The sequence below is a fragment of the Myotis nattereri genome (genome assembly GCF_964212035.1).
Source record: "Myotis nattereri genome assembly, chromosome: 11".
Taxonomy (NCBI): Eukaryota; Metazoa; Chordata; class Mammalia; order Chiroptera; family Vespertilionidae; genus Myotis; species Myotis nattereri.
Genome location: NC_138086.1, coordinates 45,158,269 through 45,185,739, shown reverse-complemented (window position 1 = coordinate 45,185,739; position 27,471 = coordinate 45,158,269). Strand labels below are relative to the sequence as shown.

The window sequence follows — 27,471 nt, the reverse complement described above, 5'->3', positions numbered from 1 at the left end:
CTCTGAAAGAAACCAGATTTTACTAAAAAAGGCTTTTCTTAATGAAGAAAGAAATAGCAATTATTTATCACATTTTTTTTATAACTTACTGAGGTATAATTGAAGAAGACAAACTCATTATTTAAAATGTACAGTTTGCTCACTTTCTTTGGTTGTCGTTAATCCTCACCTGAGGATATTTTTCCCATTGATTTTTAGAGAGAATGGGAGGGAGGGAAGGAGAGAGGGAGAGAGAAACATGGATGTGAGAAAGACACATCTATTGGTTGCCCCCTGCGTGCACCCTGGCCTGGGTCAGGGATCAAACCTGCAACCCAGATATGTGCCCTTGACTGGGATCAAACCCAAGACGCTTCAGTGCATGGGGCAAACTACTGCCCGCGGGCCGGATCCGGCCCATTTGAAATGAATAGAACTAAAAAAAAAAAAAGACTGTACCCTTTTATGTAATGATGTTTACTTTGAATTTATATTAGTTCACACAAACACTCCATCCATGCTTTTGTTCCGGCCCTCCTGTCCAGTTTTAGAACCCATTGTGGCCCTCGAGTCAAAAAGTTTGCCCACCCCTGCTCTAACCACTTAGAAACATGGACCAGGGCAAATTGGATCACTTTTAACATGTGTATATACCATGGCACCATCACCACAATTAGGGTAGCAAACATTTCCATCACTCCCAGAAGTTTCCTAGTGCCCCTTTGCAGTCCATCCCTCCCCCATTCCATCTGCAGACAATCACCAGTCTGCTTTCTGTCACGGTAGATTACGCCAACCTGATAGTTCTCAAAGTATATGTACTAAAATTTACAGCTGAGCAAAAATTAGAAATTTGAATTTTGTGTTTTTTCTTTAGGAACAAAGATGTGAAATTCTGCATAATGTAATAAAAAATAAACTGGACTGTGATATAAACAAGTTCACTGACCTTGACCTGCGACGTATAGCTAAAGAAACTGAAGGGTTTGTGGCCAGAGATTTTACAGTGCTCGTGGATCGAGCCATACATTCTCATCTCTCTCATCAGAGTATATCCACCAGGGAAGGTATGTTTTACCATTAAAACCAAAATTTAAAATCTTTATTCCATGGTGGAGAAATGTAATTGTAGTAAGGGACAAATTAAATATATTCCATTTTAGTATTCAAATATGTAGTTGGTTGAGTAGAAGATTGGCATTGTCAGCTAAGTAGATGGCATCTTTTGAAAATTCATACGTAGATATGACTACCAAAAGAAGTTTTGTTTATTTTTAAACAGAATTGCTTTTAACAACACTGGACTTCCAAAAGGCTCTCCAAGGATTTGTTCCTGCATCTCTGCGAAACGTCAACCTGCATAAACCTCAGGACCTGGGCTGGGATAAGATTGGTGGATTACATGAAGTTCGGCAGATCCTTATGGATACCATCCAGTTACCAGCCAAGGTACTTTTAAAAAATCAAGTACTTACTCCTAGAGATCCACTGAGTCACTGGCTTTATGTGTTGGCCTGCCCATTCTCAGTTTGATTCAACAAGTATTTTCTTAGTAACCAAAGAAATGTCCAGCACTATTTTTTGGTACGCTAACAGACTTTTTAAATATTAGATGTACTCCTTGCCCATAAGAAGATTATAAAGAAAGTGGGGGTGGTATTTACATTAAATACTTTTTTAAAAAATATATTTTTTAATTGATTTTAGAGAGGAAGGGAGAGAGAAACATCAGTGATGAGAGAGAATTATTGATTGGCTGCCTCCTGCACACCCCCCACTGGGGATTGAGCCCACAAACTGGGCATGTGCCCTTGATCAGAATTGAACCTGGGACCTTTCAGTTTGCAGGCCGATGCTCTATGCACTGAGCCAAACCTGGTTGGGCACATTAAATACATTTTTATGTGAATTTCATAATTCTTATGTTTTGTGTGACTCATTCAGGTTGTACTAAAGCAAAATGAACTGTCAGCTGGGATTTGAACAGAAATAGGTAGGAATAACTGGGAGGTGGAGAGTCATCTAGGCCACAGAACTGATGGATGAAGCCACATTTCCAGACTCCTCCGCGTGTCAGTTCTGGAAAGGCAGAGTGACCAAGCAGATGGCAGAATATAGGGGCAAATGTAGATTGTTCTTCAGTTCACAAGGTAGTGACTAGGGGTGAGTGTGTTTAAATTGGAAACCTGAGAGAGAAGCATCATTGCATGAGACCAGGGACCTAGGCAAAGAGGAGAGAAATGGGTAAGGACCTCAGTTAATGTAACCAAATGGGAAATTTTACTGTCTGTTATCATTACCCAAGCCTTTCCATTATTTCTTCTTTCTCTGAATTTGCATAGCTGTCAGAACTTGCCCATGAACCATGTAAGTGGAAAGCAGTATACGTATACTTATTAAAAGACTGGTTTTTATTAATGTAGTACTTTTTTCTTTTAATCCTCATTTAAGGATATTTTTCCATTGATTTGTGAGAGAGACATATTGATTGATTGCCTCCCACTCGTGCCCCTGCCAGGGCCAGGGAATGAGCCCACAACCTGGGTATGTGCCCTTGACCAGATTCAAATTGGGGACCCTTTGGTCCCAGGGCCGACGCTCTATCCACTGAGCAAAACTGGCTAGGGCTGTAGTACGTTTATAGTATTAAAAAAACACACACACAGAAAAAAATGGAAAGAAATTCTATGCAGCTACATGCACTTTGTGTAGAATGTGTTCCATGATTTAATTGGGGGGAAAAATCTAAGGAGTTTGTTTATTATTTTGAGTGATAATTTTATTTTCTATCATTGTTCTGTTAATAAAGGTGGCAATTATCCCCATCTGAATACTTATTGATCTTTGGCTGCTGCTTAGTCATTGGTTAGATTTGAGATGTCATATTTTTGTATTTTTCAGTACCCAGAATTATTTGCAAACTTGCCCATACGACAGAGAACAGGAGTACTGTTGTATGGCCCTCCTGGAACAGGAAAAACCTTACTAGCTGGGGTAATTGCACGAGAGAGTGGAATGAATTTTATTAGTGTCAAGGTATGTTTTGCATTTGTCTTTTCTTTTTATTGAGGTAAAATTTATGTAATATGTAATTAACTATTTTAAAGTGTATAATTTAGTGGCATTTAATGCAGTCACAATGCTCTCCAGTTTCAAAACTTTTTTATCCCTTTCCCTATTCCCTCCTTTCCCTGGCAACCAGTAATCTGTTTTCTGTCTCTATGGATTTGCCTGTTCTGGACATGTCATATAAAAGGAATCATGAACTGTGTCCCACCTGTTGTGTCTAGCTTCTTTCGCTTAGCATAATGTTTTCAAGGATCATCCAAGTTGTAGCAGGTACTCTAGTCCTTTTTATGCCTGAATAATATTCCATTGTATGGATATGCCAGTTTGTTTATCTGTTCATCACTGGACAGTTGGGTTGTTTTCATCTTTTGGATATTATGAATCATACTGCTATAAATTGTCTACAAATTTCTGTGTGGACATGCTTTTAATTCTCTTGAATCTATATACCTTGGGAGTGTAATTGCTGGGTGATATTTTAATTCTATGGGAACTTTTTGAGGAATCGCCAAACTGTTTTTCACAGTGATTCCACCATTTTACTTTCTCACCAGTAATGTATGAGGGTGCTTCTTTCTCCACATTCTCACCACCACCATTTAGGTTTCTTTCTTTTTTTCAATTGATTTTTAGAGAATGGAAGGGGAAGGTAGAGAGAGTGGGAGGGAGAGAAATACCAGTGTGAGAGAGAAACATTTATCGGTTGAACGTGCCCCAACTGGGGACCAAACCCACAATCTGGGTATGTGCTCTGATGGAGAATTGAACCCGCCATCTTTTTGCGTACGAGACGACGCTCCAACCGAGCTACACCAGCCAGCGCACCATTATTTTTTATGGGTTAGTCTGATATTTGGAAAGCTAGTAGGAGCAGTGATCCATTTAGTAAAGCTGTGAGCAAATTGAATAATGAGCCACCTGTCTTTTGTAGGGCTTATGCTCTTAAGGCAAATCTTCATGCTTTATAAATGGAATTATACACAAATAGTCAAATCAAAGAGCGCACTATATTTGAAGGGAGAAGAAAGCCTAAAACGGGTGGGCAAACTTTTTGACTCAAGGGCCACAATGGGTTCTTAAACTGGACCGGAGGGCCGGAACAAAAGCATGGATGGAGTGTTTGTGTGAACTAATATAAATTCAAAGTAAACATCATTACATAAAAGGGTACGGTCTTTTTTTTAGTTTTATTCATTTCAAACGGGCCGGATCCGGCGCGTGGGCCGTAGTTTACCCACGGCTGGCCTAAAAGATAAGGACTGGAGACCACACTCAGGCAGGAAGCTGGGTTTGTGGTTCTCTTACTGATGGCTATTTCATCTTCACTTGTGTCACACTAGGTCTGAGTTTTTTCAGATACAAGGTGAGTGTGGTAATGAAGGGACATGCCAGCATGTCTCATAGTCCACTAGTCTGGGTTCTGATATCTTAGTTGTACAGTTTCAGCAACCAGCAGTATTAGTTTATCAAGAGTGATTAGGTTTCAGGCAAAGGAATCATATATTTTAACCTTATTCAAAATTGATTTATAAACTGAAAGCCAGTTTATAGTATTTCGCAATTGACTTATGCCTACCTTTCTTTTATCACATGATTTTTTTGTGAGCTGGTTACATGAGTATTCTGGCAATAATGGAGAAACACTGTAACGTTTAAATTTTCCTATCTTTTTTTCTGGAATAACTGTGACCTTGTTTATCTTTTTTCCTTGTTACTGGAATGTAGTTTCACTGGTTTTAAAAAACATAATTTTAAGAGTAAAGCTTGTGAATATTGTTGAATTTTAGAATTTAGGAAGGACAGCTTACACCTTTAGTAGATTTTCAAAACACAATTTGGGGTGAGTTCTATGTGGAAAGGTTTCAGTAGAGAGCTAATCTCTCTGGGTGGACCAGGGTCAATCCTTCAAGGCACATATCAAAGACAGAGGCCTTTCACTGACACGAATTTGTTGTCTTGTCCCTACTATTTACCTTAGTTATTTCTTGTTCCATCCTCTATAGTTCTCTGATTATATTAAGGAAATCTAATTAAATACTACTACATTAATAGGTATCTAGATGGCTTCATATTCGATGTTTTTTTATTTTATATGTTTTTATTGCTTTCAGAGAGAGGAAGGGAGGGGGGAGAGAGAGAGAGAGAAGCATCAATGATGAGAGAGAATCATTGATCTGCTGCCTCCTGCACACCCCTCACTGGGGATCTAGCCCACAACCTGAGCATGTGCCCTGACCAGGAATGGAGCCATGACCTTCCAGTTTAAGGTTTGACACTCAACCACACCAGCGAGCTAGATGTTCCTTATTTTGGTCACATATCCTGATCAGTATTTGGTCTTTTCGAGGTAATGATCTTTCACTGGAGATCACTTTAGGACCTATTCAGGTGTGTGTGTTTTTTTCCTTAAAGATCCCAATTTAAAAGACTATCCTCACTATTGTTTTGTCGTTGTTAAAGACGTTTTAGAGAGAGGAAGGGAGAGAGGGAGAAAGAAACAGCATTCGGTTGCCTCCCGTTGGACGAACCCACAACTTGGGCATGACTGGAAATTGAACCAGAGACCCCTCGGTGCACAGGATGATGTTCAACCAACTGAACCACACTGGCCAGGGCCTCATTATTGATTTTGTTATATGTAGTAAAGTTTGTTTTGGATGACATAGTCTCAAACTTGTGTACAAATAAACTGATCTCAATAATTCAAGATGCCGATTAAAGTAATTCATCTCATTACATATTTTTTGGAATCTCCAAAGATTTGAAATAGAACATTTCCCCCTTGTAAACCATTCATTACTTTACTAAATAAATAACTATTCAGTACTATGTGGCAGGCATTGTTTTGGCACTGGGGATTCATGCCGAATAAAACTGCCTTTCTGGAGTTTATATTCTATTAATGGTGAAAGACAATAAACAGACACATTCAATATATAATATACTGCCAGGTGGTGGTAGATGCTACTTGGGAAGACAAGCAGGATAAAGAGGTGCAGTCATTAGAGTGGGTCAAAATGGGATTGTTGGGTAAGGCTTTTCTGAGAATGTCGCATTTTGTCATAGATCTAAATGAAATGAAGCAATGAATGGGCCATGAGACTATCTGGGGACAAATGTCTAGGCAGAGGAAACACCAAGTGTAGAACTTGTGGTATGATATTTAGTCAGGCCACATAATTTTTAAATGGGTTTAAGAGACACTTAATCATATTAAAAATTTTCTATGACTGCATTTGGCCATAGTCATAAACAAAAATTATATATTGTTTTTAAACAATTTTATCGTAATTCTAATTTAATTTTATTTTATCTAATAGGGGCCAGAGTTACTCAGCAAATATATTGGAGCAAGTGAGCAAGCTGTTCGGGATATTTTTACTAGGTTGGTTCACTATGAGTGTTTTTTAAGTAACTCACTCCATTATTTATTAGTCAATGCTTTCTGGTCTTCAGTTGGTTTGTGTGTGTGTGTGTGTGTGTGTGTGTGTGTGTGTGTGTGTGTTTTAAGAACTGATATTTGAAAGCTGTGATTTATGTGGATTATTAATAATCTAGAAAACAAAGATTCTGTTTCACTAAGTACCACTTAAATATAAAACATTTTCAATGTTAAGTTTGGTAAATTATTTGGTTTTATGTTTACAGAAGAAATATTCCTGAAATGCTGAAAGTGGAATCATACATAAGTGGTTATTCAAAGGAACCTCAAAGTAAATCCTTATATGAACCACATAATTGCTGTACTTTATCTTTTTAATTTAAGATTCCGTGTGGCTAACTTAATTAAGGGTATAACTGTTACTGCATTTATATAAAAACTAGAGGCCCGGTGCATGGATTGGTGCACCGGTGGGGTCTCTCAGCTTGGCCTATGCCCTCTTGGAATCCTGGACCCCTCGGGGGATGTTGGACTGCCAGTTTCAGCCCAATCCCCACAGGCCAGGCTGAGGGACCCCACCGGTGCACGAATCCATGCACCAGGCCTCTAGTATATGCATATAAGATCTTTGGTTAATCTCTTCCCACCCTCCCCCCTCTCCCCTCTGAGATTCATCAGTCTGTTCCATGTTTCCATGCCTGTGGGGTGAGTGTCTGCCCCCTGGTGGTCAGTGTGCATCATAGCTACCGGTCGAATGGTCGCTTAGGCTTTTATATATATAGATACATATGAATAAAAAGCTAATATTTAAGAATCAAAATAATTATTTAAATGTGATTAGATTCTAGGGAGTTTTCAAATTAAAAAGCTACTTCATTCTTCTAAAATTGTATATAAAATGAGCAATTAGGAGAGTATATGTAATGTACATATACATTTTGAAGAATAATAACAATATGAATTCTTGTATATCCACCACCCAATTTTAGAAATGGAACATTACCAGGAAAGCATTGTTATAGATAGTCACCATATTGACAAAAGGGTCAATTTACCAGGAAGACAGTACAGTTCTATTGTTTGTATCTAATATTATAGCTTCAAAATATTTAAGACAAAAATTGACAGAATTGCAAGGAGAAATTGACAAATCCATCTTCATAGGAAAATATTTTAACATAGGTCTCCATAATTAGTTAGATTGAGGTTTAAAATAGTAACAATTTAGAAGATTTAAACAACATATTCAGCAAGATTAAGCATATTTAGAACATGTACCCAACAACTGGAGACGATGTATTCTTTTCAAGCACACCTAGAACATATTTGAAAATTGGCCATGTGCCAGGCCATATACAGCAATTACAGTAAGTTTCAAAGAAACAGTATCTCACAGACTATTTTCTGAAAACACAAAATAAATGACAAAAGGATAATCCCCTTCCATACATTTAGATATTAAAAAAAACAAAACTCTTCTAAATAACTCATGGGTTAACAAGGAGATCATAATGGAAAATACTTGGCACTATTAAGTAATGAAAATTCTAGCCTAGCTGGTTTCGCTCAGTGGATAGAGCATTGGCCTGTGGACTGAAAGGTCCCAGGTTCGATTCCAGTCAGGGGCACATGCCTGGGTTCCAGGCTCGATCCCCAGTGCGGGGCATGCTGGAGGCAACTGATCAGTGATTCTCTCTCATCATTGATGTTTCTATCTTTCTCTCCCTCTCCCTTCCTCTCTGAAATCAATAAAAATATATATTTAAAAAAATAATGAAAATTCTATTAAAATTATCAGATGCTGCACAACTTATTTCAAGGATAACATATAGCCTTAAATTCTTAGGGGGGAAAAAAGGTTAAAGTTGATCAATAGATACTCATCTCATGAAATTAGGAAAGTGTGGGCATAAACTAAAAATAAAAGGAAATAATAAACTTAAGAGCAAAAATTCATTAAATAGAAAACAATTCAGTAGAGAAGTTCACAAACCCAAATATTTTTTGAAAGCCTGGTACAACTGATCGATCGTTAACATGATCAAGAAGAAAGTGAGTATGAATCAACAATATTAGGGACAAAAAAGGGACATGACTAAAGATATGAGGAATGTAAAAGGGAAAATTATGAAATAATATTACAAACTTTATGCCAATACTTTTGAAACTTGAGTGACATGGACAAAAATAGAATGGACCAAAATCAAGGAAAGAAGAAACAAAATCTGAATAGTCCTGTAACTGTAGGGGAAAAATTAGTCACATGTTCAAAATCTTTACACAAATCAAATATCAGACCCAGTTGGTTTTCTAGGAAAGTTTTGGCAATCATTCCATGAGCAGATCATTCTAGTCCAGCCGTGGGCAAACTACGGCCCGTTTGAAATGAATAAAACTAAAAAAAAAAAAAGACCATACCCTTTTATGTAATGATGTTTACTTTGAATTTATCTTAGTTCACACAAACACTCCATCCATGCTTTTGTTCCGGCCCTCCGGTCCAGTTTAAGAACCCATTGTGGCCCTCGAGTCAAAAAGTTTGCCCACCCCTGTTCTCGTCTGTTGTTGGCCTCAGATTTGTTTTACTTGTCATGCTAATTTAATAAGATACGGTTGGGTGTGTTTTTTAATCAGCATGACAGGTGTTTTGTAGTAGGGGCAGTTCTTCAGACATCTAGTCCAGCCTGTTACCAGAGCTGGAATTTATATTCTCTTTTCTTTAATTAAAACAAAATTAGTTAATCAAGTAATACATTAAAAGTCAAAGTTCAAATTAGGAAAAAAGGTAATATATTTTATACAGAGTTCTTACAAAACAATATGAAAATAATGAGCTTGCCAAATTTTAAATGGACAAAAAGATATGAATAGGCATTTCACAAAAGAAATAAAGGTGGCCAGTCTTATATAATGAAAGGCTAATATGCAAATCAATTGAACAGCAGAACAACCGGTTGCTATGATGCGCAGTGACCACCAGAGGACAGACGCTCAATGCAGGAGCTGCCCCCTGGTGGTCAGTGCACTCCCACAGGGGAGCACTGCTCAGCCAGAAGCCGGACTCACGGCTGGCAAGCACAGCGGTGGTGGTGAGAGCCTCTCCCACCTCCGTGGCAGCACTAAGGATGTCCCACTGATGGCTTAGGCCCACTCCCCATGGGTCTAAGCTGGCAGTTGGACATCTCCCAAGGCTCCCGGACTGTGAGAGGGCAAGGGCCGGGCTGAGGGACTCCCCCACCCAAGTGTACGAATTTCATGCACCAGGCCTCTAGAAGGCATATAAAAATGTTTACTTATATTAAGAATCAAAGAAGCATTTCACTTATTGAATAAGACTCTGGTTTTAGTTCTTGGCCAGGAGGCCTGCGTCATAAGCAAACACCTTGACCTTGCTAAGACCCAATTTACTGAGAACTAGTAAATTACATAGGCCTTGCCTTTTCCAAGGATTTGTTGTGGGCTTTAAATAAATACATAACGTGTGTGTGTGCATGTATATAAAATTACCTTGCAAACTCTGAAGCCCTATTCAAAACTATTAAATACTGTTTGTTTCTCCCAGAGCTCAGGCTGCAAAACCTTGCATTCTTTTCTTCGATGAATTTGAATCCATTGCTCCTCGGCGAGGCCATGATAATACAGGAGTCACAGACCGTGTGGTTAATCAGTTGCTAACTCAGCTGGATGGAGTAGAAGGCTTACAGGGTAATAATAGTAAATACCAAAATAGTTTATTATAACAAAAATCTCACCAGGACTTAGTAATAATTTTTATTCTTCCCCCCAGGTGTTTATGTGTTGGCTGCTACTAGTCGCCCTGACTTGATTGACCCTGCGCTGCTTAGGCCTGGCCGACTAGATAAATGTGTATACTGTCCTCCTCCTGATCAGGTGACAATTTCATATTTAGAGTCCAAACCCAACACATGCTACACTCTTTCCTTGTGAACTTCTGCCATGTAATGGCAGTTGTCCTCAGAAGACCAGCTTTAGGCAAAGGTCGAAGTCACTGTTTGCTCAAAGCATGAAAAGATTCTGAATTAGATACGAAGCTTCTCTTTGGCCCAGCCATTTCCATGCAAGTGTGAAAACTGTATGATCGTCAGTGTTAGCCAGTTGGGGTAAAAGGAAGGAAACCTCAAGTATTGCATGTCTACATTCGCTGTGTTTAAAGATCACACGTTTCATTATCCCAGCAAAAGACTCTGATACAGAATCAAGCATATGACGGTACATAAAGATATGATTTTTAACTGTTCTTAGTCCTGTGTTGTTCCAAGTCTTGTTCCGAAGTTTATAAACTAGCCAAAGGTAAAAAAATAAATTAGTCAAAGGTATAAAATACCTAACTTTATCACATGTAGCTATTTAAATTATTTTAATTTTCCTTTTGAAACACTTTCTCAGCACATTTGCCTGTCCAGAAAATAAGCACTGTCTGAATAAGAAATGATTTACACTGAATAGTTAAGAATGTTTTTGTTCATTTTCCTCCCTTTGTTCCTTCTGTTAGGGAAAAGTTCTAAGGAGGATAAATAGTAGACGGGTGGTGCATTTATTATATATGTAAAGTTAATTTATTAGAAATGGTGAGATACAGAGTTTAATATTTAATTTTGCCTTTTTGGTTAAATCAGTTTTTCTCCCTTCAGGTGTCACGTCTTGAAATTTTAAACGTTCTCAGTGGCCCTCTACCTCTGGCAGATGACGTGGACCTGCAGCATGTGGCCTCCGTAACTGACTCTTTTACGGGAGCTGATCTGAAAGCTTTACTGTACAATGCCCAGCTAGAGGCCTTGCACGGACGGCTGCTGTCCTGTGGACTCCCAGTAAGTTATTTGAGATTATTGCTAAGGTGTTTTATGAGCAATAAGAGAAGCTCAGTATCAAAATCTCAATCTTAAAAAAATTCCTATTTTTTAGCAACTTTGGTAAACTAGATAGAAATTCACCTTTAGTCAGATGTTCCCTCATTGGAATATTGGCTTTGCAGAGAGTTTGTAATTATGAAGAAAGAGTTGAGTGTCTTTTTCTTTAACACGTTAAGCACTCTATCAGTCACCAGTGACTGACACTATACTTTCCGTCTGGAAGACAAAACACGTTAAGCTGGGCGCTTAACGTGTTAACCTTACCTTACTGTTGGCAAAATACGTTGGTGTGTGGAAGGATATTATTTAAAATAGGATATCATGAATTAGATAATATAGTCAGAAAAATATTGGAGTTTTTAGTTTTAACTTTATTTTTTTTTAAAGTATATTTATTTTGAAGGTTATTGTCCCAGATCTGGCCAATAGGAGGTGCTTTTGGATGGCTTCTGTGTCCCTTTGATATGTCCTCTCATTCTTTGGTCACTTTACTTCCCGATACAACAGAGTGTTCTCCATTTATCTTGTACTTTCTGTACCCCAGCCCTAAAATCAGCCTGTTCTCTACGGACAGTGATTTTTATGGCAGATAATTTGAACTCTGCTACATTATGGGCTTTATCATACATTTTCTAGGAAGGGTTTTCTTGTGTACTCCTCTTCCCTACATTGGACACTTGCAGAGCCTGATGTTCCTAAATCAGATACTAAGTTTTGTTATTAATTTCGACAAGCCACTGAAGCTCTTCATTTTGCCCCTTTTATTATCAGAAAAGGTATGTATCTGTAAAGATTTCTATAACATGGTTGAGTCATTTTAGAGTAGAAAATTTTGAATTGAAAGAAACATAAAAATAAAATCAGAGGTCTAACTCCCAAGTTTGTTACAGAGTTGAGGGTGTTGGGGAGGTGATTGGCACATTATCTACAATTCCATCTTACCTTTTTTTATTTTAATAGTTTAATTTTTATTATGTCTTCAGAACCATTCGAGAATAAGAGCTTTTTTTGAAAAAGACCTCAACTTTCCTTGTACTGGTCTGTTAGAAAGTATTGTGTTGTTTATTTCTGAATTGTACTAGTATTATTTAGATCTTTACATCTGTTTGCCCTTTTGTGTTTTAGGATGGAAGTTCCAGTTCCGACAGTGACCTAAGTCTGTCTTCAATGGTTTTTCTTAACCACAGCAGTGGCTCTGACGATTCAGCTGGGGATGGAGAGTATGGCTTAGAGCAGTCTCTTGTTTCTCTAGAGATGTCTGAAATGCTTCCAGATGAGTCAAAATTCAATATGTACCGGCTCTACTTTGGAAGCTCTTATGAATCGGAACTCGGGAATGGAACCTCTTCTGATTTGGTATGTTGTACAGTCATCGTATAGTGTTGGGATGTCAAGTTGGACAGTGATTTGTCTCCTATCCAGCCCCACATGTTCTTTCTGATGGACTGGTTCTTCAGTAAAACAGTCTTGTTCTCCTTACACTAATGATTCATTTTTCATTTCTTGGTAAGAACTAAGACAGAGTTGGCAACAAGTGGGTGCCAAAGTAGCCAGTTGGTTTCTTTCAGGTTTATCTCCCTTCATCACTGGTTCTCAGACATCTTTAGTAGCAGATCCATTTTATATTAAATCTAAATTCTATTATTATAGAGCATTTGAGGATAAGGAGAAAGTTGGTATAATGCAAAAATTTTTGACCACAAAATGGTATCTATTTGTAACACTTTTGGTGGAAAGTATAACCACAATAAAAATGTTATGAATAGTGGGAATGTTTCCACAAGAAAAATGTTAAGATTAAAAATGGGCAGTATCATTGTTTTACTGAATTAAAATAGCATTCAATACATTCCCCCCTCCCCCAAAATTAACAGTGGCTTGCAGTTACTTTATTGGCACATATGACATTTTTACAGATATTTAGTTATCTTTTTCTTGGTTTTTTATAAATTTGTGTTAATTCAGGTTTTTAAAACTATAAAAGTGATCCATTTTTATTCCTAAGAATAGTGAGCTATTATTTTAATTCTAGTCATTAATTGTTTTTCTGTTTTTTAACTTCTATATAGAAATGTTTCAGAACCTTATATATTTGTTGAAAACTAAAGCTCATTTGGAATCTATCTTGAGGGCATTAGTGTGGTAGATATAATAACAAAGTGTTAAAAGAACCTTGTGTTGTGGCAGTTTTCACTCTGGCGGTTCAACAATATAGCTATAAATGGACTTTATAGAATACTAGAGGCCCGATGCAGGAAATCTGTGCAAGAGTAGGCCTTCCTTCCTGGCTGCCAGCACCAGCTTCATCTGGAAGGACGTCCGGTCTAATTAGCATATTATGCTTTTATTATTATAGATAAGCAGTTTGCTTAGCTTCAGTTAATTAAATTATAAGCTTGTCCATCTTCAAGTTTTAGTATTTAACATTTTTTACTTTATCTTTGATAAATACATACTTTTTTTCTCTCTCTTCCTCATTATTGCACCTACCCCTGCAGAGCTCACTGTGCCTGTCTGCACCAAGCTCCATGACTCAGGATGCTCCTGGGAAAGATCAGTTGTGTTCACGGCCTCCAGTGTTCAGAACAGCTTCACAAGATGGTTACCAAGAACTTACCCAGGAACAAAGAGACCAACTGAGAGCAGATATCAGTGTTATCAAGAGCAGATACCGGAGCCAAAGTGGAGTATGGCTTTTCTCCCCCCATCCATTATCATTGTAAAACTTTTAAAGATTGTATTTCCTTTTTTGATATGCATTTATTTGATTTGTAGGTGAGCTATATTTATAAACAAGGGACTGAAACTCATTGATCAGTCAAATCGCTGTGTGCTTCCTATCAGAAAGGGACACAAAGTCTCCTGAAACACTGACAAAAAGAGATAACACTTGGACTGCTGCTTTTGAATCATGTCCCTGAGGTAACTTTTTGTCATTTTCATTTTAAGGAGGATGACTCCCTTCACCAACCAGGACCAGCCAAAACCAGCCTGGCCATCAGTCAGTCGCATTTACTGACCGCACTCAGTCACACCAGGCCATCCATTACTGAAGATGACTGGAAGAGTTTTACTGAGCTGTAAGTAACAGATTCTGATTCATCTTATTAGAACTGACAGTTATACATTTAAACTTTTGAAGTTCTTATTTAAAATCACCAATATTTTGAATATTTAAAAACCAATTCAGAAATTTGTTTAATAGTTATGCATTTAAACACCCATAAACTTCAGGAGTATAGAAGTCAAAAATGCATTTTAATTAACCAATTCTTTGATTAAATCATTCATTAATTCAAATATAATTTTAAGAGCTTTGAAGAAATAAAAGGAAAATTAAAAGCTCAAAATGGTTTCAATATGTAGTTTGAAAAAATTGTTTTCACTTTCAAAATAATGTGTATTTTACTAATCTCTAGAACATTCCTCTAATACATTCAAGTTGCTCACTCGTACACATTTGGAGTTACAGGGATCTTGCAATTGTCTCTGTAGTGACTTAGAAGTCTGAGACCCATAAAGTAGGTAAATGATTCATCTCAAGAAAAGATTTTTTCCTTTCTTTAGAAGTTACAACTCTTTCTTAATTTTGCAATACTTTGGGGTATGCATGTGTGTGTACATTGTAAAGGCAGAAAATTTTTCCTGCTAGTCCAGTACATAATTAAATTTACATAAGATAGATTCTAACAGAAAAACAAATTTAATTGCACATGTTATGGGAGCCCCATAAAAGTAAGAGACTCAAAGACAGACAGTTGAGGCTTATATACTATCCTGAGCTCAGGAACTGGATAGGGGCCAGGGATTTAAAAGGGAAGGAAGGTGAGAAAAGCATATGTGTGATCATCAATGTTAGCCCTGCCTTGCAGATAAGACTTTCAGAAAAAAAAAGTTACCTCTGGTAATAGCTCTCTTTCTAGCACCAGCCTACTGTCTAAATTCTTCTAGACAGATAAGGGAGCAGTAAAAACTGTTTTGTTTTGTTTTTTTTTTAAATATATTCCATTGACTCTTCTTTACAGAGAGGAAGGGAGAGAGACAGAGAGTCAGAAACATCGATGAGAGAGAAACATCGACCAGCCACCTCCTGCACATCCCCCATTGGGGATGTGCCCGCAACCCAGGTACATGCCCCTGACCGGAATCGAACCCGGGACCCTTCAGTCCACAGGCCGACGCTCTATCCACTGAGCCAAACCGGCTTCGGCAGTAAAAACTCCTTAGTCTGCTGGGTCTTGATTCCCTTCAGCTCAAAATGATGCACCTGCCAAAGTGGCACATTCTGTTCCTTTCAGTTCCCACCTTTGAAAAGTCCTCAAGAAGTTTCATAGTCCAAAAGCTGAGTGGGTAGATGGTTCCAGCTCACTGAAGCAGCCTGTAGTGCTGAGAATAGGTCTGTTTAAATAGTGTCTCTGGTTGGAGGAGGTGGTGATACAGGTTTGCTCCTAAAGTTAGGCCTATATTGTGTAGGCAATCAGATACATTTCTATGGGAACAAAAGAAAAACAAAGGTTAATGATTAGAGCAGACCATAACTCCATTCTGAGGGCTGCCAGTTGAGATTTCTAGGTGTCAAATGAAAGCATCTTTTGCAGTTTGGCTGCTCAGGTAAACTTTCTGAGTGGCTCACACAGCAACAGGCAGTAAGATTGCCCATGCATATCCTGCTGTGATTTCTGGAAAGTTTAGACCAAGTTGTTTGTATTCAGTTTTCAGGAAAAGGGTAGTTTTTATTTACAGGGGAAGGAAAGTAAAGAAAGCAGATGTGTGGTAATCAAACACAGGACAAAACATCAATTAATAGCACTAGAATCCGATACCTGCGCAGGTGTATTACTGAAACATAATTCCTCTCTCTACATTCACCCCATTTCTAGCAAAGGTAACCACAGTGAGACTAATCTGTTTGCACATTAAGTGTAGTTTCAATAAACTTGGCCTGATTATTTACATAAGTGCAGCAGGAATAGTGATCGTCTATATATGCTCTTGTGTATCTGCTTTATTGGAATTTTTCAAAGCCTCTTGAGGTTCCCAAGATATTCTGAGGTTTCTACATCTGCCAGGAAGTTATGTTCTTTTCTTTTTATTTTATTGATTTTTTACAGAGGAAGGGAGAGGGAGAGAGATCGTTAGAAACATCGATTCAGCTGCTTCCTGCACACTCCCTACTGGGGAGGTGCCCACAACCAAGGTACACGCCCTTGACCGGAATTGAACCTGGGACCCTTCAGTCTGCAGGCCGACGCTCTATCCACTGAGCCAAACCGGTTAGGGCAGGAAGTGATGTTCTTTACTCACCTGGCAAAGCTGCTAGCTGGGAACCCTGTAAGCAGGTACCAGGCTGGTTTTCCAAGGTGTTTCATTGGCTCCATAAAGTGAACCTTAGTTCCTTCTATGTGCATTCTCAAATATATATTCCAGTTCAAGCCTTCAGAGTATAATCAGTGTTTCTAACTGTGTCTGTTAGAAGGAGAAAAGAATCTTGTTGAACTTATGCAAATAACTATATTGTAAGAATATTCACTAAGAGTTTCTGAATTCTGGAGGGCTCAGGTAGGGAGCACTATATTTTCAAGGAGACTAACAAGTACAGGTTTCTGACAACCTTCAGATCATAACATTGAACTGGGTAAGAATCTGCAGAAAAATTTGGTCTAGTACATAATTAAATTTACATTAGATAGATTAGAAAAACAAATTTAGTTGCATATGTTAATCTTTGTTTACAAAGATATTTTTTACCAATTTATTGATAGCTTAAAAGAAGAAGGTTTCCTTAAATCTGGGGGGAAAACAAAAGAACCAATAATGTTATAATCATCCTCATTAACTCATTGAGTCCCATGTAATTAATTCTTGTTGATCTTGCTTTTTGGTTAGCAGTTTTAGGAAGCCATCGGGTTCTCCACCAGAGTTCTGCAGATTCTTACCCAGTTCAGGGATATGATCTGAAGGTTATGAGAAACCTGTACTTGTTAGAGTCTCCTTGAAAACGTAGCACTTTTGCAGGAACACTTTTGCAGGAGCATCAAAGTAAAACAGTAACTGTCTGTAAATGACAAAAAATGGCCATGTTTCAAGATCTGATGTGAGTTCATTATAATTCAATTGACAAGATAATTATTTCTGTGACACACAACATTTTTAAGATGATACCCGGAATTATGACGGATATCATTATGTATCAAATTTTTAGAAATTTTATACAGTTTTTGAAACACATAATAACAACATATATCCATACAGATATAACCAAAAGAAGTTTTAGCATTACTTCTAGATTTTGGTGGGTAAATATACTCCATGATGTTCCATAAAACTGTCTCATGACATGTTTCTCCACATAACGCGTCAGGTGGTGCATGACTGTATAATAAGCCTAATTAGTTTAACAAATCTTTTGAGATGTTCCAGGGGTCTCTTAAAAACTCTGAAGTGAGTTTGAGTTCAAAATACTTAATTTAGAATTTGATTTGGGGAACATTTGTCAAAAATATAAAAAGATTTTAAAACAGTCAAATAGGATTCTATATCACTGTGAAACAATATATAGTTATCCATTTAACCAAAGCGACAAAAATTTCGCAGGCAAATACAGAAAGTTACATAGTTGTAAAAAAAAAACCCTCTAGCTCTTTTAATAAGAGAAGAATCTGTTTTCTAGGCCAATTACTTAAGATTGTGAAAGGTTTTTCTTTAGCTTTTATCAGTAGCAAACCAATAGACCAAGAAAAAATTTTTCCTTTTAGCAGATGAAATTTATTAAAGTTTATTTTTTAAAACCCTTGTAATAAATTTACTCCATTTTAGCCAGCTTGACTACACAAAGTAAAATTCTCTCTTCAACTTTCTATTTCCCGTAACAAAAATCTATCTCCATACTTTTTTCCCCCCATGTTTTTAAAAAAAATTTTAGAGTAAGAGAGAGAACATCAATCAGTTGCCTCCCACACGCACCCTGACTGGGGATTGAACCCACAGATGATGCTCCAACCAACTGAGCCACCTGGCCAGAGCCCTCATACCTTTTTACCAAAAGCAAACCTACTTTTTTTTGTAAACAGAGTTCTTATTTCTTATAGTTTTAATTACATATATTAATTAGAATCCCTAACCCTTAAAAACCTTAATTTCTAGTAATTCTGAAATGTTACACTAGCATTCTGTAGATTTGCAAATCTATGAATACATTTAATAATTTCTAGATCATAACCCTCTTTCTACTAGTACAGTTTTTCACTGTAGCATAGGACATGTTTACTAATACATCCAAATATTGTAGTAAGAAACCCATGTTCGCCGAGGTCGGTTTGGCTCAGTGGATGGAGCAGACTGCAGACTGGTCTGCAGACTGAAGGGTCCCGGGTTCGATTCCGGTCGGGGGCATGTACCTGGGTTGCGGGCACATCCCCGGTGGGAGATGTGCAGGAGGCAGCTGATCGATGTTTCTCTCTTATCGATGTTTCTGACTCTCTCCCTTCCTCTCTGTAAAAAATCAATGAAAATATATTAAAAAAAAAAAAAAAAAGAAACCCATGTTCAGTAGTGGTTCAGTATTTTATCTTACTTAAAAATGATCTAGTCAATGAGCACCCATCATTTAAATTAGCAAAACTCTAAGAGTGTAAGTTACCAAAAAGTTTTGAAAAATTATTCAAGTAGACCTCATAAAGCAACTATTATTGAAAAGTTCACTTACGAACTTTAATTTACTTTTTCTTAAAGATATTTAGATTACTTGTGAAAATTTCATGAGACATTAAAGTAGATAACCATTTTGTAACATGAGCTTATTTTACTAAGAAACCGGGGTAGAACAAAAGTATGTCAACATTATATTAAATGCGAATAACTCTGAAAACATGACTATTGTAATTAAACAAACTTTTTTTCTAACTAAAGATTATCCCAGATCATGTAAATTTGAAAAGCATTAGAGTTAGTTTCTATTATATTTTTGAGAGTTTAGAACTATTTAACTTAATAAGTGCTTATTTTTTAAGCCAACTAAATAAAGCTTTTTCACAAATTAATTTTGGCAGTACCACCCGATTGGAGGAAAGTATCACATATACATAACATACGTATATCCATCCATAGACATTCACAAACACACCGACACAGAGACCCTATAGAAGTGGTTCTCAACCTTCTGGCCCTTTAAATACAGTTCCTCATGTTGTGACCCAACCATAAACTTATTTTCGTTGCTACTTCATAACTGTAATGTTGCTACTGTTATGAATCGTAATGTAAATATCTGATATGCAAGACGGTCTTAGGCGACCCCTGTGAAAGGGTCGTTCGGCCGCCAAAGGGGTCGCGACCCACAGGTTGAGAACTGCTGCCCTATAGCTTCCATTCCAAAATTTTAGCCATGAGTCAGGTACAGTAATACAAAACTCACTAGTTTATAAGTAACAGTTGAATCCAAATTGTGTCTCTGGTAGAACAAGTTAAGATTACTTGCTCAAATGGCTGATGGTTTTTACTAATATTTGTGGAGAAGACTTCCAAGATGTATATTTGCCCTTGACAAGTAATCTTATGGAGGCTCTGGACTAGATCTGGGGCTGGGAGTTTCTGTAGCCGTCTGTGTTGTAGAAAGTCCTTTTCAGTCTCAGGTGATTGGGGGTAGTGTTTTGGTTATCTCCTGAGGTGTTTATATTTTAAAGACATGGTAAGATTTACATCTTCAAGGGAGAAAGAATGCATGTTTTCTCCTAGGAGTTGTGAGACGTATTTCTCTGTTATCAGAAGTGTAGGATAATTACTATTTAAATTTTTCCTCTTTTTAGGACAATTCTGTTCTAAATATCTCTAAACATTTTGAGAGGAACAGGGTAGATTTTGGGGTTGGTAAAGATAGGTAGACTTTGAAATGTTTCTAGAGCCACATTTCTGGTTTGGCAAAGAATCCAGTTTGTAAAATAACAGTCTCTTGACCATCCATCCAACTACCTGCAGATTTTCAGTTAAGGTGGGAATCAAAAGATGCCTGTATGCAAAGCTGCAGGGTGTAATGCAGTATGCCTTTAAAAAGCCTGTATAAGGTGTTCAACCTTGGATCAGTTCACCTTAGGGGAAAAGGGAGTCCGTACGGTTAGCAGCAATACTCCTGTGTGTCCTCTTTCCACAGGTGCAAGTAGGCGATTGTTTAGCATGAGAGCTCTCTAACTAAATTTTTTTAAATTTAGAAGTTTTCCAGTTCAAAGGATCCATCACCTGGCCATTGACAAGTAGCATCTTTAATTAATCTTAATAGTGATGCAAACCAGTAAGCCTTTGTGTAACTTAAGCATGGATGCAAAAGATGCAGCCCTCACAAGACCCATCAAGTTCATTGCCAGAATTAACCATTGTAGGAGGTGGTACAACAGTGGTGCTGTGAAAACAGTGTCTCTGGTTTCCCAGAGAACATGAGAAGCCTCCAGTCACAGGCCTGCTCGTCTGTGGCACTGGCCAGGCACTACGGAACTGGGACTTCTCAGCACTAAGAAAACCATGAAGGTTGAGAGGACAAAGGCCCCTTTGGTTGGGAGCCTTTAAGACCAGCTCCCTAAGGGCTGACCCAGTTGGACAGAGTGCTGCTTGTTACTTCTGTCTCAGAGTCTACTCAGCTGGCTGCAGGTACAAACTGGTACTTGCATCTTTTGGCTGACCGAGGCCAGAGAGAATATTCTCACTGGTTACAAAGCCAAACTCTAAGACAGAACAAGATGAGAGGAAAACCTCTTTCAGTTTTTTAAAATAGGGGACCCGCATCAAAGTCTCCCGAAACAGGTGCAGGGCTGGCTCAAACCACGGGCTTACAGGACTTACCTACTTTCTACCCTAGGATTTTCCTTCTTATGATAAAAGACAGACAAAAGGGGGAAGGGACCAATAGAAAATGAGTACTCATAACAGATCTGTATCAGTCACTAGACCAGGGGTGGGCAAACTTTTTGACTCAGGGCCACAATGGGTTCTTAAACGGGACCGGAGGGCCGGAACAAAGCATGGATGGAGTGTTTGTGTGAACTAATATAAATTCAAAGTAAACATCATTACATAAAAGGGTACGGTCTTTTTTTTTTAGTTTTATGATCGGGCCCGCAGGCCATAGTTTACCCACGGCTGTACCACACCCAAGCAGCTAGTTCACACAAGTATTTTTTCCTGCTGATCTAAACTTAGGAAAAGGAAAAGGACTCTCCCACTGTCCAGGTGACTGAGGCAGTAACAGTTCTTACCGTCGCCGGCTCTGGTCAGAGGTCCCATTTAATTTTGTGCCTATGGGAGCCACATAAAAATGTGAGACTCAGGCAGCGAGGCAGTTGAAGCTTCTGTGCTATTCTGAGCTAAGGAAAGGGATGGGGCCAGGGCTTCAAAGGGGACAGGGGGAGGAAGGCGATTCACAGCTGGGTGTGTGCTAATCCGTGTTGGTCCTGCTGTGCAGGTAAGGCTTTCAGATAGTTACTCTGGTATAGCTGCCTTTCTGGCACAGGCCCCCTATCTCAATTCGAGGCAATTGTGGGGGCGGTAAAAAGCTGCTTCCTTCTGAGTCTGCTGGGTCTTGATTCCTTTCAGCTCAAAATGATGCACCTGCCAAACTGGCACATTTTGGGGTGACCAGTTCTGCTCCCCTCAACATAAGTAATATGAAAGTATAACTATAAAGGTTATACTCAGTCTCCTGCACAGTGGAAGAGTCCTTTTCCTTTTTCTAAGTTTAGATCAGCAATATAATTATAAAGATTATACTTTTATATTACTCATTGCCATTTGTACTTTATCTTTCTAAATTGTTTATCCCCTTTGCTCCTTTTTCTAGAGGGGTGTTCAACTTTTGAAAATATATTTGTAAGAATATTAATTTCTGTTATGAGCACTTTTTTCCAGTTTCCCTTATGTTTCTTAAAACATAATTCTATTTGCAAAGAATCCATTGTCTTTTGTAATTTTAGCATTTACATATGTTAAATATTATCTCACTTCTTTTTTAAGGTATGAAAACTTTCAAAATCCAAAGAAGAGGAAAAATCAAAGTGGAATAATGTTTCGACCTGGGCAGAAAGTAACCCTAGCATAAAATAAACTTTTTTGTGTGTGTGTGTGACTTGTCTATGTTGTAACAGTAAATATGGTGTCTGTAAATTTCTTTTTTATTTAATAATTAACTTTTTAAAACTACAGATTTGTAAACCTGTGGTTATATAATGATAAGGATTACTTGAGATTAATATTATATAATAAATTGGGATATTTATAATAAATTAATAAATTCTTTATCTTATTTTCTATAAATATATATTAAATCTTTAATGAAATAACATTGGCCAAATAGTAGAGAATGTAATTAAATACATTTCTTAGACCTAACAATTGCATATTCAATATCTTTCTTGCATTTGACAAGTTTTATGCTTAGCAACTTCTTGACTGTTTTGGAAACAAAATACCCTATTTTCCACAAATCCAATTACCTTTTCTTCTTATATCAGCAAATGTGCCATTTTTACAAAATTCAAATAAGTTTAATTATTCCCTTGACCAGAAATGAATCACATCCCCCTATATACTCCATCCAGCTCCAAGGCCAGGGTCTTGAATGATGTCCATTCCTCCCCCCGTTTCACCTTGACTTTATTTCGATATTGAATCCATGAACTACATTGTACAGTCAGCCACTATCAACACAAACTGTGTAGTAATGTGGTAAGGGGAAAGGAAAAAGGAGAAAGTTAGGTGAAATATACATACAAGGAACATGAGACAGCAAAGAAAAATGTCCAGGCAGCAAGTATTGCCCTTTCTGCAGCTAATTATGAGGCCACGACTGGTAATTTGTACTTCTGTTATACATATCATGTTCCGTTACTCCAGCCAACACATCACATGTAAAACTCTAATTCACTGATGTGTGATAAGTCAGTCCTTTGTTTACTAAAGGGAAAATTTTAAATTACAAGAATCAAGTAGGACCATCTATTTTGGTCTTAAGAACCCTACAATTAGCACCAAAGACCCCAGGTACTGCCTAATTGTGGGCTTTGCTGCTGAATATGGAAGCCACATGCACCTGGCCTCTCACGTGGCAGCTGCCTGACTTCTACTCCAGGACCCACCCATCCCCACTGAAATCACATCTCCCACTTGCATCCCCACCAATTGGGGATTCATAGACTGATTCATTCAACATCCATTCCAAGGCCCTCCCCCTTGCTTTCCTGTGCTCCCTGGAAAGTGAATTACTGATTCACATGAGCTTCATTACAGCCATGCGTGACTGTGACAACATAGTTCTAGACCAGAGTGTAGGTTGGTAGAAATCCCTGGGCTTCCTTCCTGGAATGAGGGCACAATGTCTGGAGATGTAGCAAGCATCCTGTAAACATGAGGTGAAAACCACCAGCAACTGATGGCAGAGCAAGAAAACAGAAAGGAGAAACCAAGATGGCAGCATAGGTAAACAACTGAAATTGCTCCCTCGCACAACCACTTCAAAAACAACAACTAAAAGACAAAATGGACATCATCCAGAACCACAGGATGGCTGGCTGAGTGGAAATTCTACAACTAGAAGGGAAGAGAAAAGCACACTGAGACTCAGAGGAGGTGCGGAAGTAAAGTGCAGAGGTACAGAGGCGCACGCGGAAAGGGCTGGCAACTGAGGACACGGTTGTCTTTTTCAATCAGGTGGGAGGCACAAGCTCCCGACTGCTCTGAACTCCAGTCCTGGGCGAGTCTCTGGGGACGCAGACTCATACGGGAACAAACTGGACTGTCTGGCATCGGGCAGAACTCAAGGGCGGCTTTCTCTCAGAGGTGCTTGCAGCGATTACCGGGACTCTTAGGGTAGGACTGAGGAGCAGCCATAGCTGCTTGCTCCATCCTGTTGATTCCGAGACCCCGCCCCACCCAAGCTGTGCACAGAGGCTTTTCCATATGAATAACCTGGCCCTTTGCAATCTGAAAATTACCTAACAAACTGCAGCTGTTCTAGAGAGACCCAGAACATCCAAAAGAAGCCCCAAGGCCCCACAGCAGCTTGCACTGCTTCACAGTGGGCCTCATCTGGGCACCTCCAAACCCCAAACAAAGAAGAGGCATCTGCAGATCTCTCCATGGGTCCTGCTGGGTAGCCTCAGGAAGAGGCTAAATTAGCACCTCCTTAGAGATCCAAGAGCCAGTGTACCCAGTGGTCAGAGTGGGACCATCCAGATTACAGCTCCTCAGATCCATAAGGGACACACCCGGGGGGCAGACTCAGTGAGCACCAAAGTCCCACTGAAGCAAGTCTTGCCCCAGAAGGGTGTCTCCAGCACAGAAGTTCTCCCACTGCAGACACAGCTGATTCTCACAGCCAATTGGCCTGGTGGTCAATTCCTCCCAGTGATAACTACAACAATCAAGGCTTAACTACAACAAGACTGTGCACAAAGACCACAAGGGGGCGCACCAAGAGTGTCCACCTCAGGTAATTGGGGAGGCAGAGCCACTGGGCCCTATAGGACACCCAGCACAGAAAGCCACTCTATCAACACACGGAAGCATAAAAAATGCGGAGACAAACAGGTCACAAATGACAGAAATGGAGGAAAGCAAACTACTGGATATAGAGTTCAAAACCACACTTCTAAGGTTTTTCTAGAAACCACCGATAAATTTAGTGAGACCCTCAAGAAATCTAGTGAGACCCTCGAGGATATGAAAAAGGACCAACTAGAAATTAAGCATACACTGACTGAAATAAAGACTATTATACAGAGTTCCAACAGCAGACTAGAGGATCGCAAGAATCAAGTCAAAGATTTGAAATACGAAGAAGGCGGACACTCCTGGGTGGCCAGCATGGGCACAGCGACCACGCCATCTTGGGAAACAGAGCTGCTTGAGAATAAACTGGTGAATATCATAGAATCGGGGTGTAGAAAGGGAGTTTACTGACAATTCTCAGGGGAAAGGGGTGTGGGGGTGTGGGAAGAGACTGGACAAAAATCGTACACCTTGCCGAAACCGGTTTGGCTCAGTGGATAGAGCGTCAGCCTGCAGACTGAAAGGTCCCAGGTTCGATTCCGGTCAAGGGCATGTACCTGGGTTGCGGGCACATCCCCAATAGGAGATGTGCAGGAGGCAGCTGATTGATGTTTCTCTCTCATCGATGTTTCTAACTATCTCTCTCCCTTCCTCTCTGTAAAAAATCAATAACATATATTTTTTAAAAAATCGTACACCTATGGATGAGGACAGTGCTGGGGGGAGAGGGGGTAAGGGCAGAGGGTGCGGTGGGAACCAGGTGGAGGGGAGCTATGGGGGGAAAAAAGAGGAACAACTGTAATATTCTGAACAATAAAGATTTTTAAAAAATTCCTAAACTGAAATATAGTCATCTACTAAGAGTCTGACTGGGAGAACATGTATTGTTAGCCCTGACTACTAATTTACAGGGTTTTTCTTTTTTTGAACCATATCCATTGTCTCCAAGGTGTACTGAAAATTCCACAGAGGGCTGGGTTCCCATGCACGTTGTTCACTGCTGTAATCAAGAGCAGTGCCTTGTACTGGGGGATCCCTAAATAAATAAATGACCAATATGTGTGAATGAATTGTCCTTATTTCTCAACTGAAATTGGAATAATCCTCCTTTGAGTAAATAAGGAAGGGGGAAAGAAAAACAAAACAATCTAGCTAGTATGTTAGTCCTTAACTTTTTTTTTTTTAGATTAGAGCAGAAGTGATTGACCAGGAATCAGTGTGATTGTAAAAGCAATGGAATTGGCCATCTACAATAGTTGCAGGAGACAGAAGCACGGATTCTGAAAATTGGGATGAGCATCTTTTTTCCTACAGTAAAATACTCAATGCTCATAGGTATAAAGAAGAAAAATTAAAATGTTAAATGTAAAACACTGGACAATAGCATTAATTCATGGAATTTACTAGTTTCCTAGATAACCTGATATTTTAGGGAAAACTAGCATAAGACTCACCCTCCTAGGAAGTTTCCAAGAATAAAACAAATCAACAACTAAAAGCTAAGGAGTATCCCAGAATAACAAATACCATCAACCATGTGTCCACAGAGAAATTCTGCCCCCAGTTTTAGACAGGAAATTGAAATGACTCATTTTGGCCTACATATTTGCTCTGACCTATTACTCAGATACTTCATAGAAACCAGTGCCAGTAAAAGGGGGTGCTACAGCTTCTTACAAAAGTAAAAATACCAGGATCTAAACCACTGATTTTTAAATCACTTTAACCACAACCCGGAGTAATACATTTTACTCGCGATCCAGGTTATACATGCACACTGCTGAAACAACTTTCACAAAACAATACTAGCTCTTACCACATGAGATGTTCTCTGATACTTTCCATTCTCTCTTATTCTACTCTATTCTTTCTCATTTTATTGTATTTCATAAAAGTAATGCTAGTTTTGGCCCATTTGTGGGTTGAGACTTGTAAATTGAAAAACACTGGCATAAATAGGAATAAAGTACTAGAATATAGAATTGCTTTATTATTTTATGATCATATATGTATGCATGTTGAACACACACGCACACACGCACGCACAAAACACTTTAAACCTACAGCTTTCTCAGCAAAGTAAAACGCATATAAGTAAAGGCATGCCTTAGAGCAGCGGTTCTCAACCTGTGGGTCGTGACCCCTTTGGCGGTCGAGCGACCCTTTCACAGGGGTCGCCTAAGACCGTCCTGCATATCAGATATTTACATTACGATTCATAACAGTAGCAACATTACAGTTACGAAGTAGCAACGAAAATAATTTTATGGTTGGGTCACAACATGAGGAACTGTATTTAAAGGGCCAGAAGGTTGAGAACCACTGCCTTAGAGTTACAAAACTATTATAAAATTCTACAGTAGGTAGAATATTTTTTTCTTTTTTTAAAAAAAAAATATATTTTATTGATTTTTTACAGAGAGGAAGGGAGAGGGATAGAGAGTCAGAAACATCGATGAGAGAGAAACATCGACCAGCTGCCTCCTGCACACTCCCCCACTGGGGACGTGTCCGCAACCAAGGTACATGCCCTTGACCGGAATCGAACCCGGGACCCCTCAGTCCCCAGTCTGACGCTCTATCCACTGAGCCAAATCGGTCCGGCGAGAATATTTTTTCTTTGATGCAACTTTTATTCAGCGG

General features: G+C 38.7%; 1 protein-coding gene across 2 annotated transcripts in view; it reads left to right on the top strand.

Moving 5' to 3' along the window:
• PEX1 (peroxisomal biogenesis factor 1) overlaps positions 1 to 22,566 on the top strand; it is a 68,900-nt gene extending 46,334 nt beyond the window's left edge. Inside the window, exons 18-28 of one of the 2 annotated variants that reach the window (XM_081102345.1) lie at positions 857 to 1,046; positions 1,262 to 1,428; positions 2,881 to 3,015; positions 6,369 to 6,433; positions 9,993 to 10,135; positions 10,218 to 10,321; positions 11,083 to 11,259; positions 12,427 to 12,657; positions 13,800 to 13,988; positions 14,251 to 14,381; positions 22,297 to 22,566. In XM_081102345.1, coding sequence (XP_080958471.1) covers positions 857 to 1,046; positions 1,262 to 1,428; positions 2,881 to 3,015; positions 6,369 to 6,433; positions 9,993 to 10,135; positions 10,218 to 10,321; positions 11,083 to 11,259; positions 12,427 to 12,657; positions 13,800 to 13,988; positions 14,251 to 14,381; positions 22,297 to 22,381 — 1,617 coding nt within the window. In that variant the 3' untranslated portion in view covers positions 22,382 to 22,566. The remainder of the gene's footprint in view (positions 1 to 856; positions 1,047 to 1,261; positions 1,429 to 2,880; positions 3,016 to 6,368; positions 6,434 to 9,992; positions 10,136 to 10,217; positions 10,322 to 11,082; positions 11,260 to 12,426; positions 12,658 to 13,799; positions 13,989 to 14,250; positions 14,382 to 22,296) is intronic. The other variant, XM_081102344.1, reaches the window with a different exon arrangement.
• Positions 22,567 to 27,471: the final 4,905 nt, after the last annotated feature.